At 39.0% G+C, this 14240-nt stretch overlaps 1 protein-coding gene across 1 annotated transcript in view; it reads left to right on the top strand.

The window, feature by feature from the left end:
- The first annotated feature begins 244 nt into the window (after window positions 1–244).
- LOC111151723 (protein phosphatase, Mg2+/Mn2+ dependent 1E) overlaps window positions 245–14240 on the top strand; it is a 209493-nt gene continuing 195497 nt past the window's right edge. The window contains exon 1 of the mRNA XM_022509886.1: window positions 245–708. Coding sequence (XP_022365594.1) covers window positions 245–708 — 464 coding nt within the window. The remainder of the gene's footprint in view (window positions 709–14240) is intronic.

The following is a 14240-nucleotide window of genomic DNA, read 5'->3' as shown; positions in this document are numbered from 1 at the left end:
CTTTCCCTCCAGACCCGAGAGGGGGCGGCGCGCTCCGCCCCCACCCCCGGGCCGCGCACGTCCGCGCTCGGCGGCGCGCACGCCTGCGGGAGCCCTCTCCAGGCAACCTAGTGCTGATAGCTCGTGCCGGTGCGACCGCTAACAGCCTTTGCGGGAGCCCGAGGCTCGAGAGCAGCCCCCTCCCCTTCCTGGATTCCCTACCCCCCCTCCCTACTTCCCGGTCGGCCCCGGGGCATGAGCAACGATGGCCGGCTGCAGCCCCGAGGAGAAAACTTACCGGCGCTTCCTGGAGCTATTCCTGGGCGAGTTTCGCGGACCGTGCGGCGGCGGCGAGCCCGAGCCGGAACCCGAACCCGAGTCGGAGCCGGAACCCGAGCCCGAGCCCGAACTGGTAGCGGCTGAGGCGGCCGAGGCTTCGGTCGAGGATCCTGGCGAGGAGGTGGCCACTGTGGCCGCTACGGAGGAGGGGGAGCAAGAGCAAGACCCCGAGCCCGAAGAGGAGGCGGTGGAGGAAGAGGCGGTGGCAGCGGCGCAGGGCGAGGAAGAGGACGCGGCGGCAGCCCGGGGGCAGTCGGCCGTACAGCCGCCGCCGCCGCAGCCCCAGCTGCCGCCTCTACCCCCGCTCCCGCGGCCGCTGTCGGAGCGCATCACCCGTGAGGAGGTGGAGGGCGAGAGCCTGGACCTGTGCCTGCAGCAGCTCTACAAATAGTTAAGTAGCGGGGCTTGGCTGGGGGTGGGCCCGCTGTCCCCGCCGCGCCGGCCTCGACGCGGCTCTCTCGGCCCCTCAACTGCTCTTTTTTCCTCTTTTCGCCCCCTCTTCCCCTCTCCCGCGCCTCGCGCCGCTAGAAGCGCCCTAGCTCCTCGGACTCCGGCGGTCGCTGCGAGCTGCCCACGCCCGCCTCGGCCCCCGCCCTCCCACTGGCCCCGGCCCTCCCGCGGGTCTCGGGCCCCTTCTTCCCGTTGCACCTCGGCCGCCCACTTCTTGCTCCACTTCACAAACACCGCTTTCCCTTCGTGCATCGGAAGGTCCTTTCTTCCAGTCTTCCGAGCTTCCTCTTAGCAGCTCCCTTCTTCATCGTGGAGGTTTCCTCCCACCCGGGTCTGTCTTTTCCCAGTCTGAGTCCCCTGTTGTTTGGCGGCGGAGAGACGCGACTCCCTTCTAGGCTGCGATGCGAGGTGCCTCCTGCGTAACCGCAACAACAATGATAATAATACCGGCTTTATAGCCACAGGAGGAGAGACTGGAGTAGGTTTTCCTTCAGGCGCTCGGTGTGGAAAGTGAAGAGATCTTGAGATGGCTTAATCCACGGAAGCCGCGTATCTTTAAGATATTTGATAACTCATAATTGAGGGAGATGGGAAGGAATTGAGAGGGAAGGGTAAGCACATTTTTACGAGCGAGACTTGAGGTGAAAGAGTAGTAATTCGTTGAAGTGGAAAAGTCAGGCTGGTTTGATAAAATTGCAATCAGGTGCAGTATTTTCAGTCCATTAAGTAGATGGGGTAGGGGAGAGAAAGCAGATGGCTTAGCCACACAGATGAAAGTCTGAAATAGAAAGGTCAAGGCTTTGCCTTTCATCCCGGTCTGGTTTTTATGGGCTTGAAATAGAAATGGTTTACAATTGCGTTTCTTTCTAAATGGAATTGTTCTGGAATGATGGAGGAGAATACTGACAAGTCTTTGAAAATATTGGTAAACCTGAGAGTCTCTTGGCATTCTGCTTCTAGTTGTATTGAAAGGTGTTACTCTGCCCCCCCCCCAAAAGTTTACTGCTGCAAGAATCACTGCAATTAAGTTCAAAGCCTAACTTAAAAGAAGGGCCTGGAAAGTAAATGTAGTCTTCATCCAACCTGACAGACACCTGATCAAATCATTCTTCCCCTTAAAGAACAAGCTTATCAATAGGGGAAAAGCATTTAACCTTTCTGCTGGAGAAGTGGACTGTGTTGATGTCCTATACTTTATAAGCCTTTTAAAATTTAATTTTGAAATGCAATCCGATTACCAAAGTAATAATGCTTTCTGGGAAATATAAAAAATAAAATGGCGTGTTATACCACCACTAGGGATAACCGGTATTAACATTTTAGAGTATTTCTTCCTAGTGTTTGTAAACTGTCAGAGAAGAGGGCTTATGAAATGTCATTTTTAAACACTCAATAAAGACATTTAGAACTTCTGGTTAAAATGGAAATGTTTACCAAAGTGGAGGAATTTATCTGAGCATCAGACTGATCCTTTTTTGACAGTTCTTACCTTTACAAATGCAGTGACAAAGAGACACACATTTAAACATTAGAGAAGGTTCATTAAGAAGAGTCATTAGTTTGGAACAACCATGAACATTTGCCATTCAAAAAGGTTTTTTAAAAAAATGGAATCTATATAAAGATGATAAGGTGGTAAATGTGTTTTTCCATAGGAAAGGAAGCAAGATTAATTTCAATATGCATAAAACTAGAAAAAGATATTCAAATGATAAAATGGCCATTTGAGAACAGAAGTTTGGATTTGAAGTAAAACTAACAAAGTTAGAAAATATTATTTCACCTTAAATCAGAGATTTTATCATTTTTACTGTGCTTCATACAAAAGCTATTAACCTATTTTTATTTAGATATAAAATGGCTGGCTTGTTTATGTAAAGTATCTTTAAGATCCTTAACAGATTAAAAAACAAAGGAAACCTTCACTGTGTTAAAAATATACTTTTAAATTAACACTTCTAATTATTTTTTATTTATAAAAGAAAATCATATCAATTAGTCACCAGAGTCAATACTGGAAAACACTGTAAAAGTAGATCAGTTTTCTGTCTAAGCACTTTATTTTATAGATGAGAAAGTGGATCTAAATTCAGAAATGGCAAATTATGTACAGGTAATTCTGACATTTCTCAATCTCTGAACCAGAAAATTCTCCTTTACATATTTGAAATGATGGGTCCTTAAATTTCCTTGGAAATATTTTGAAATAATTCTGATTAGAAATATGTTGAAATTGCTTATTTGGGGAAGGTGATTTTCTTTCCCCCAAATATTTTCTCACCCACTTTTCATTTTGGGAATTTGTGGTATACTTTAAAAACTCTGCCATGCTTGTCAAAGGGGGCTGAAATTCTTAAATAGAGCTACCTGAACTATATACGCACCAATTTAATAATTGGGGCTAGTGTAAGAAGAAAATAACACTGCATTTAATACCAGTTTTATAAGTCTCTAGTGTGTGTTTTCTATCAGGATTTTGGAAATATACAATATGGAGCTGCTAAATAAACAGATTCTCTGAAGAAAAGAAACAAGGTGCTTATTTTTTGATTATTTTTATGTATACTCCGGTTGGAAATTAAAACAGTGAATGTTTTTCTCAATATTTTGCTTCTCAAGAATTTTATAACAAGAACACCAGATATATTTAACATTCTTCATTTTGGTAAACTCAAAGTCAGGGCTAACTTGAGGTAGGCAATTACTTAGGTAATTAAAGGATCAAGGTTTAAATAGACAAAATACAGTTATAATTAGCAACTTAAAAATTTTTCAGAGTATTTGGGATAAAGATTTTGCATTAAAAATGCAAAATTGGAAAAAATGGGAAATGTATACTTAGGTATTTCTCTACCAGATTAAAAAAAACACATAACATTTTGAAAGAATAAGAACAACAATTTGAAAACAGCAAAAATCTCCTTGGATGAGAAAGACCTCTGTTGTGGACTATAAAAGCCTTCTTGAGGACCATTTAAACATTTTTTCCAGTTTATTAAACATTAAGAATCAATAATAAATGCATGCAATATTTTAGAACTGTTTCACTGAATTGATCTATTGTCAATAAGAAACTCCAATGATTTAGAACCTTCAGCTGCTAGTATAAGAGGATCTGTTTTATTTTAAGGTTAAATGTCCCCCAAGAGATTAAATATTTTTTTAGTGACATAGTATTAGAATTTCTGAGGTTAATGAGAGACTCTCTTTGTAAAGGTAGGAATGAGATATTTTATAGCTTTGAAATAATTTGCAAATAAGAGTTTGTAACTGATCTTATAGCAACTGTGAATATGAGGCTACATGCATAGGTTACATGGGTCAATATGGTGTATTTTATTTATCTACACTATACTGGGGATATCTATTTGTTTTAATCCAGAAGAAACACATCCTCTGAAGTCTTTACTAGAGCTCTATGTCATTAGATTTTTAGAGCAATTGTTTCCTCAGTTATTCATTTAGTCTTTGTTGGTCTTCTTGAGGGGGAGACAGATATTCCAGGAGCCCCGTGAAGTTAAGTAGTTCCAGATAGTAATGAGGGGTGGGAGGTAATTTTAAAATTGCTTTGAAAATAAAATTTTTGGTTTTAGATATTAATAATTCAGTTACATTGAATTATGTGAATCATTATTAAGTTTGAGATAGGTCAGAAAATGAGTAAACTTTGTCTCACTTTTACATATATAAATAGAAAAAATACATGGTTGCAAGCTTTAAAATATTCATTTAAAACTACATCTTTTTTCTTATTAAGAAGTAATAAATGTTCACTATAAGAAATGGAGAAAATTTTCATTAACAAAAAGAAGAAAAAATTTTCAAGCATTTATTGTCAACCTGAAAAGGTTAAGTTTTAGGGTTTTATTCCTGCCTCTTAGGCTGCTGCTTTTCTGTGAATTTTTAGTACTCCAACTGTCCCTTTAGTATTGATATTTCATCCTTAACCTTTTCCACTCTGGTGACTTATTTGTAGTCAATATCAATTTCCCCCATGACTTTGGTTATTTGTTATTATGGTTCCCAACTCTATATCCATCTCTGCTTTGACTGCTAATGGAATAGCTTTACCTGAATATGTAAAAAGCTTCTCAAAATGTTCACCACCCAATTCAATCTTCCAACTTCTTCTTGTCTCCCCTGCAAATAAGCAAAACTAAAACCTGATTTTCTTTCTGGCGGGTCCATTCCTGATTTCTCTCTCTCACCCTTCACATTCAATCAATTTTGCCTTGAAAATATCTCACAGATATGTCCCTCTCCATTCCCACTGTCATTGTCATCTTTTGCCAGTCTTACTCTTCACCAATATAGTCTCACCATTATAGCCAAAGTAATTTTTTTTAAATTTTATTTATTTAACCAGACAAAGATCACAAGTAGGCAGAGAGGCAGGCAGAGAGAGAAGGGGGAAGCAGGCTCCCCCCCGAGCAGAGAGCCGATGTGGGGCTCGATCCCAGGACTCTAAGATCATGACCTGAGCCGAAGGCAGAGGTTTAACCCACTGAGCCAGTCAGGCACCCCCAAAGTGATTTCTGTAGACTCTAGATTATGTAGATTGTGTAGCTGTCCCTACTACTTAAATATTTTTACTCTTTTCCCAGAGTTAGCCAAACTGCGAGGTTAAAGGCATAATCCTCCAGACCACCAAGTCTCCCCAAGACTTCTGACCCCAGCTGCAAGGAGTTAGGGTCCAACTATAAAGAGGGAAGAGTCCACCCAAGACCTCCCTCACTTCTGACATCAACTGTTAAGTTTAGGGGTTTCTCAAAACCACCTCCAGATTTGATAATTCACTAGAAAGACTCACAGAACTCCCTAAAGACTATTATACTAATGGATATTGTTCATTTTAGGGAAAAGATACAAATTTGAACCAGCCAAAGGAAGACATGCATAGGCACAATCTAGGAGAGTTTTAAATGTGAAACTTTCATTGTCTTCAGTATTGAAGACAATGCTCCCCTCCCCAGGGTTGATGTGTGGTAATACACATAGAGTATTCCAGCCCAAACACCTCTTCTGAGCGTCAGTGTCCAGAGTTTTTATTGAGACTTACTGCTTGATTGGTTGAACTGGAGTTCAGGCTGATACCACGTGGTCCAGGGGTCTCACATATATGATACTACTATTACTCCAGAAATTCCAGGGTTTAGAGGTTACCTCCCAGGAGCAAGGGACAAAGGCTAGACCTCTCTTTGGGCAAGGCCAAATTATTTACTATATACCTTCATCATTTACCTCTCCATTGCCCTTCAAATAAAATCCAAAGAAGGCCTTATAATCTTATTCCATCAGCTCATCTCTGAGTCCCTAAATACGTACTCCCTCCCGCTTCTACAGCTCTAGAAACTACACTTCAGCCGTTTTAGACGACTAATACACTAGTTTGAAAGTGCTGTGTTTGCTGTTACCTCTGCACCTTTGCATAATAATACACTATTCCTTCTGCTTGGAATATCATGCTTCCTCACCCCCAATCTGCCCGATCAATCTATTACCCATTCTTAAGTTCTCCATTTGGCAACATTTTGCCAACTCACAGTCATGAGTTAGTGTCTCTTCTATGTGTCCCTTTAGAAACCCAGGGATTAGTCCTCTTGTAGCACTTGTTTTGATTCATTATTTTTTGGTCAACAAATATCTATCTTCTACTAGAGCAGGGGTCTTCAAAGTGAGGTATGCCCAAAATAATCCATTGGGGTGAAAGAAGAAGATATTAAAATCTATTTGCATGCAAAATATACAAAATATGAAATTGTATACAGAATATGAAATTTGGTGCTATTAATATTTGATGTACTGATTGAGATTGGCAGTTCTGTATGACAACTGATTTCATGTCAAGTGTGGTAAATGAGGTATACTGATGAAATGCAAGTTTCACAGGTTAGAAGAGTCAACAGTGATATCCTCCCTCCAATTTTCAGAACATTATAAAGTATTGTGATTTACCTGCACCAATAGATCTATTGATTATATTTCCTGGTTCTAACAAAACTAATCCTCACAAATGGATATTTGGATTTAAAAGTTCCTGCAAAGAAATCATGGGTTGAACATATTTGTAAGTGTAAGAAACAACAAAACTTGAGAGCCTATGCTTCCCCCATACATACATTAGATTTTTTATATTTTTATCTTTAAATTATTTTTCCCTACCCCTACATTAGATTTTTTTAAAAAGCTAATACAATCCTATCTGATTAGAAATGAACAAAAATGGATTTATTAAATAGATTATGTGAAATAGTAAAATACAGGTTAGTCAAAGAAATATTGAAATACTACTGATGAGGGGTGCCTAGCTCCTCAATCTTAAGCATGTGACTCTTAAGAGCATGTGACTCTTAATCTCAGGGTCATGAGTTCAAGCCCTATGTTGGACGTAGAGCTTACTTTAAAAAAAAAATATTGCTGGTAAGAGTTGTATATGTGCAAATGTGCAGGTATGTATGCATGAGCATGTATGTACATAATTTATAAATATGTACATACATATACATACATACATGGATGTGTGTGTGTGTGTGTGTGTATACATGGTTCTCGCAAATATTTTGATAAGGTGCCTAAGCAAGTGTTTGGAGGCAATTGTATTGGATTATTAGCTACACATTTGCCATCGTGTTCCTAAGTTAATGAGAGCTACATAAAGGACACACACAAAAAATATTTGCTGATCCAATGAATGAGCTATGATTTAAAAAAAACGATAGTTCTAAAAACAAATACATGTAGTTCTTACTATTTTATTTTAATTTTTTAAGATTTATTTATTTGACAGAGAAAGAGAGCAAGTGAGCACAAGCAGGGGGAGTGGCAGGGAGAAGCAGGCTCCCACTGAGCAAGGAGCCCTACACGGGGCTCCATTCCAGGACCCTGGGATCATGACCTGAGCTGAAGGCAATTGCTTAACCGAATGAGCTACCCAGGCACCCCTAGTTCTTACTATTTTATTTTATTTTTTTAAAAGATTTTATTTATGGGACGCCTGGGTGGCTCAGTTGGTTGGGCGGCTGCCTTCGGCTCAGGTCATGATCCCAGCGTCCTGGGATCGAGTCCCACATCGGGCTCCTTGCTCGTCGGGGAGCCTGCTTCTCCCTCTGCCTCTGCCTGCCATTCTGCCTGCCATTCTGTCTGCCTGTGCTCGCTCTCTCTCCCTCTCTCTCTCTGACAAATAAATAAATAAAATCTTTAAAAAAAAAATAAAAAAAAATAAAAGATTTTATTTATTCATTTGACAGACAGAGATCACAAGCAGGGGGAAGCAGGCTCCCCGCTGAGCAGAGAGCCCAATGCGGGGCTCGATCCCAGGACCCTGGGATCATGACCTGAGCTGAAGGCAGAGGCTTTAATCCACTGAGCCTCCCAGGCGCCCCAGTTCTTACAATTTTAAATTGCTTTTAAAAAAACTTAGTACAAAAATCTAAAAAGCTTAGTAAATTTTAATATGTTAAAACTTTTTATTATAGAAAATTTAAAGTATATAAAAAATAAAGTAGTACACTTATCACCCAGCCTTAGCAATTATCAATTTATGGCCAATCTTTTTCATCCTTACCTCCAGATATCTCATCCCGCTTCCCATTATATCCTATGCAATTTTAAAATGAATGCTCAGTAATCTAATCAAAATTCTGTTGGACATTTTAGGTGTTACCAATTTTTGGTTACTCTAAGAATAGTGTGATGTTCATAATTTTAACAAACTTTAATTTCTGTTAGAGTATATTTCTAGTGTTGGGACTGTGTTAAAAGATATTTACATATTTAAGGCTCTTGATACATAGTTTTAAATGTCCTCTAACAAGGTTTTACTAGTTTACTCTCTAAGCAGATATGTATAAGAAAAAGATTTTTGATATTATAAAATAATTTAAACATTTACAAAATAGAATAATAAAGTAAATATCCATATACCCATCATCCAGTTTTAACAAATAATCATAATTAGGATTATTTTAAGGAAATTATACATTTCATATGGAATTGAAGACTGTGTTTTCACTCTCTTCTCTGAACCCATTCTCCCTTCTTCCCAGAGGTAATCTGGGAATTCTTGGAATGTACTCTCCTGTTCTGTATATTTTTATATTTTTATTACAAGTGCATTTGTATGGTCTCAGTATATGCTGGGTTTTTTAATTTGTTTTTGGTTTTGTAACTAGCTGTCTTGAAAAAATTTTATGTTGTTATATAGAGATCCAGGTTTTTTTTTTTTTTTTCATTTTAGGTACTTTATATCATTCCATTGTCTGATTGTACTATGACTTATTTATCCAATCTATCGACAGACATTTGGATTGTTTCTGGTTTTTTGTGTATTATCACTATATTAGTTTAATACTAGCTGCTCTAATGGGTAAATCCTGAAATCTCAAAAGCTTAACATAGTGTTCATTTCTTGCTCACAGAGTTAACTTTCAGTGGAGAAGAAAGGGCTGGGTTCTATGGAGGGATTAAGCCATCCAAGCTAATAGAGTGTATGTCACCTTCAGCCTGTGGTTTCCAAGGTTGCTTCAGGCACCAACATCCATTCAGCAGACCTAAGAATGGAGAATGATTTGGAGGTTTTTAGCAGCCAGTCTTTAGAAGGAGCAAATATTCTTTTCACTTTGCATTGACTAGAATGCAGTTCATGTTGGCACCACCTATAGTCCATATTTCACAGCAAACAGGACTGAGAACAACTCTATGCTATGGAGAAAAAAACATAAAACATTGGTGGAAAAACTAGCATTTTCTGTCCTACAAATAATTCTGTAGTTTAGATATGTCTCCTTGTGCATATTCATAGATTTCTTGGGTATATACCTGAAAGTGGAATTGTCAGACTGAAGTTACATACACCTTTACTTTGTTAGATATTGCCAAATTACTTTGTCTAACTTCATAGTAGGAGAGGTTTGATTTGTTCATGTTTTCGCTATTTGAAGAGGACACCTGCCTAAAAGTCTAGACCAATGCTTTCCAATAGGAGTACAACTGAATCACATATATAATTGAAAATTTTCTCTTAACCACATTTTATTTATTTATTTATTTATTTATTTTTAAAGATTTTATTTATTTTTTTGACAGAAAGATCACAAGTAGGCAGAGAGGCAGGCAGAGAGAGAGGGGGAAGCAGGCTCCCCGCTGAGCAGAGAGCCCAATGCGGGGCTCGATCCCAGGACCCTGAAACCATGACCTGAGCCAAAGGCAGAGGCTTAACCCACCAAGCCACCCAGGGGCGCCCCACTTAACCACATTTTAAATTGAAAAGAGACAGGTGAATTTAGTTTTAATAATTTATTTAACCCAATATATCCAAATATTATATATTAAAATATATTACCATTTAATATGTAATTAATATTAAAATATTATTTAGTTCTTTAAAAAATTTTTTTTAAAGATTTTTATTTATTTATTTGACAGACAGAGATGACAAGTAGGCAGAGAGGCAGGCAGAGAGAGAAGGAAGCAGGCTCCCCGCTGAGCAGAGAACCCAACGCGGGGCTCGATCCCAGAACCCCGGGATCATGACCTGAGCCGAAGGCAGAGGCCTAAACCCACTGAGCCACCCAGGCGCCCCAGTTCTTTTAAATTTTTATACCAGGTTTTCAAAATCCTCTGTATCTTTTACACTTATAGTACATCTCATTTTGGAATATCACACTTCAAATGTTTAGTAGCCACATGAGACTAGTGGCTACTAAATTGAATGGCACAGCTTTAGACTTAGTAACAAAAACTTTAATTCTTTAACACATATCTAACATTTAATTTCAAAGTCATATTTAAATGGGTTCGCCAATCACTAAATACATCGTTATTTAGTCTTTGGAGGAATTACAAGCTGAACTTATTTTTCCTACATTTATTTATTTATTTATAAGATTTTATTTATTTGAAAGAGAGAGAATGAAAGAGGATTGGTGGGGGGGAGTGTCAGAGGGAGAAGGAGACTCCCCACTGAACAGGGAGCCTGATTTGGGGACTGGATCCTGGAACTCCAGGATCATGACCTGAGCTGAAGACAGTCGCTTAACCAACTGAGCCACCTAGGCCCCCCCCCCCCCCCCCCTTTTTTTAGATTGTACTTATTTATTTGACACAGAGGGATACACAGCGAAAGAGGGAACACAAGCAGGGGGAGTGGGAGAGGGAGAAGCAGGCTTCTGGCCGAGCAGGAAGCCCAATGCAGGGCTCAGTCCCAGGACCCTAAGATCATAACCTGAGCCAAAGGCAGACACTTAACTACTGAGCCACCCAGTTGCCCCCCGCTACAGTTCTTTCTATGACAAGAGAATAATCTGATTCAGATTTCAATAATCAAATTGTTAACTTCTCACAGAGTATACAGGTGATAGTTTTCTGTTAGTTTTCTGTTGTTGTGTAATGTGTTACCAGAACTTAAGGGCTTAAAACAACACCCATTATTATCTTACAGTTCCGTAGGTCAGCAGTCCAGGAATGTTCGGCTGGGCTTTCTGCTTAAGGTCTCAAGTCAAGACCAGTGTGTTGGCTAGACTGGACTTGTCTGGAGTCTCAGGGGTAGACTCTACTTCCCAAGTCTATACAGGTTGTTAACAGAATCTAGATACTTTTAAAAGATCTGAGGTCCTTATTTCCTTGCCAGCTGTCAGGTGGGGGCTGATTATCATTCGTAGAAGCCACCCATGGTCCTTCTCAAATGGCTCTCTTCGTCTTTTTTCCTCCTTGGTTTGTTTATTTATTTATTTAGATTTTATTTATTTATTTGTCAGAGTAGCAGAGGAAGCAGAAGGCAGAGGGAGAGAAGCAGGCTCCCTGCTGAGCAAGGAGCCCAATCTTAGGACTCTGGGATCATGACCTGAGCTGAAAGTGGATGCCCAACTGAATGAGCCACCTAGGCGTTCCCCCTCTTAATTTTCAAACCATTAATGGCACATCAGGTCCTTCTCATGGTTCACATTTCTCTGGCTTCTCTTGTTGCTAACCGGAGAAAGCTCTCTGCTTTTAAGGACTCATGTGGTTAATATAACACAGTCACAGGAGTGATATTTCATTAGTATCCACAGATTTTAGAGTGGTTAGAGTGGGGAATCTTTGGGAGACCATTTTAGTTAATTCTTCATACCACAGTAGAGAAGCAAGATGGCACCACATTTTAATTATTTTGTTTAAAGGTCTTTTAATTCTCTTCTAAATGAAAGCAAAGTACTTTATCCATTTCTTTTTGTCTCCATTTCCACAGGCCTGGTCCAAGTTTTCATCAGCTCTTACTGAGCTGGCAATAGCATTACTCTAAACTGCTGTTTCTCCTTCCACATTTCCCTCCCTTTGATCAGTTTTCCATACAACAAATTGTCTGGCCTCATCTTGACCCACCTCTGCTTGTGCTCAGTTTTTTTTTTTTTTTTTTTTAAGATTTTATTTATTTGACAGACAGAGATCACAGGCAGGCAGAGAGGCAGGCAGAGAGAGGAAGGGAAGCAGGCTCCCTGCTGAGCAGAGAGCCTGATGTGGGGCTCAATCCCAGGATCCTGGGATCATGACCTGAGCCGAAGGCAGAGGCTTTAACCCGCTGAGCCACCCAGGCACCCCTGTGCTCAGTTTTAATGTTTCGATCACAGTGGTCTTCATTTACTTCCCCAAATCTACCATGGTCTTTTCTAAAGGCCTCTGTACTTCTGTGGTTTTTTTGCCCAAGCAACTTTTCTCCTTAACTCCAACTACCCAACTAAACCACTAGGTTTAAAGTATCTCTTCTTTATAGAGCTGTTTCCTTATCCATGGTCTAAATTAAGTCTTACTTTCAGTTTTCTAGCGTCCTTTACTTTTTCTTTATGTCAATTTACCACAATTTAATTATATATACATATCTGTATATGTATATATGTGTGTGTGTGTGTGTGTGTGTGTGTGTGTGTGTGTGTGTGTGTGTATGTATACATACATGCATGCATTAGTTTAATATGTCTTCTCCAGACTGAGGGCAACAGATAAAGAATTTGTTGTTCTTTGTGTATTCAGCATCTGGTAGAAGTTCTGGCCTATAATAGACAGTTATTTGTTGAATAAATGAACGAATTGTCAACTTTTTCTCTGCTCAATCTACCAGATTGTTTCATTTCCAGATTTTTATAGGCCTATTCTCCTTCCCTTCTTTCTCTTTGTTATTATTTTCTTTTTCTCTCCTCTGAATGGCAGAGGAGCTTGGCTTCATATTTTATGTTATTTTTGGTATGTTTGTTAACATTTTCAACTAGCTGCAGAAATATGTTTACAGTTTTCATTATTAACACTCCACAACTTTGTAAATGAATTTTTTCAGGGACTTAAAAAGAGTTTTTGTATAATATTGTGAGTTTTTAAAAGAGTTTTGTGAGAATATTGTTCACATGACAAATTTGAAGAGGAAGAAAAAGAATACTGTATAGAGAGTAATGAGCTAGTTAAAAGATTGAAACTATTCTTTTTTTTTTTTTAAACATTTTTTATTTATTTATTTGACGGAGAGAGATCACAGTAGACAGAGAGGCAGATAGAGAGAGAGAGAGAGAGAGAGAGAGAGAGAGGGAAGCAGGCTCCCTGCTGAGCAGAGAGCCCGATGCGGGACTCGATCCCAGGACCCTGAGATCATGACCTGAGCCGAAGGCAGCAGCTTAACCCACTGAGCCACCCAGGCGCCCCAGATTGAAACTATTCTTAATTCCTTGTATTTTCACTTAAGACTTTACCTTCTGATATATAGGTCCGAGGAAGAGCAGTCCGTTACTTTTTATTTTAGTTTAAGTCATTAAAAGAAAAAGAATCAAAGACCAGTGTGCTGGTTAGAAATATCAAACATAATTTTTTTTCCTGGTGACTTGATTCCATAATGATGTATAAAATTCCCACAGAAGCATAGTTCTTGTATGGATTTGAAGTATTTGACCTACTTACCACAAGACACAACGTTTGATCTTTGATCCTTATATAGTACTTTCTTATTCATGGTTTTCTATTTTCTGAATCTAAAAATAAAAACTAAAACAAAATAGTGCTTTTTAATAAGCCCGTTTTTTGAGAAGTAAATTGTGGTACAGCTAATTTCATCTTTGCATTAAAAAAACATAAAATGTAACGCTTTTAAGGTGATGTGTATATATATATGGTGTTATGTATATATAGTGTTTATATATATAAGGTGATATATACATGTGTGTATATGGCTTATATATATATATATATATATATATATATATATATAGTGATATGTATATATGGTGTTTATAAGATTGTGTTTGAGGTATGTGATACATAAAATCCTTTTTAGGCCAGAACTCTAGAGGGCAAGAATCGTGTTGTGAACATGTTCTTATTGAACCTAGCAAGTTATTACATAAATATGAGAGGTGACAGTCATTAAATCAGGCTTCCACTGATTTTGCAGTAGAAATGACCTCCGAAGTTTTGAGATTTGATTTCTGGCTATTGTGAATATTTATCAGTTCATACAG

This window comes from Enhydra lutris, unplaced genomic scaffold (assembly GCF_002288905.1).
Source record: "Enhydra lutris kenyoni isolate GAN:26980312 unplaced genomic scaffold, ASM228890v2 scaffoldscaffold26, whole genome shotgun sequence".
NCBI classification, from domain to species: domain Eukaryota; kingdom Metazoa; phylum Chordata; class Mammalia; order Carnivora; family Mustelidae; genus Enhydra; species Enhydra lutris.
This window is presented reverse-complemented; position numbering and strand designations above follow the sequence as displayed.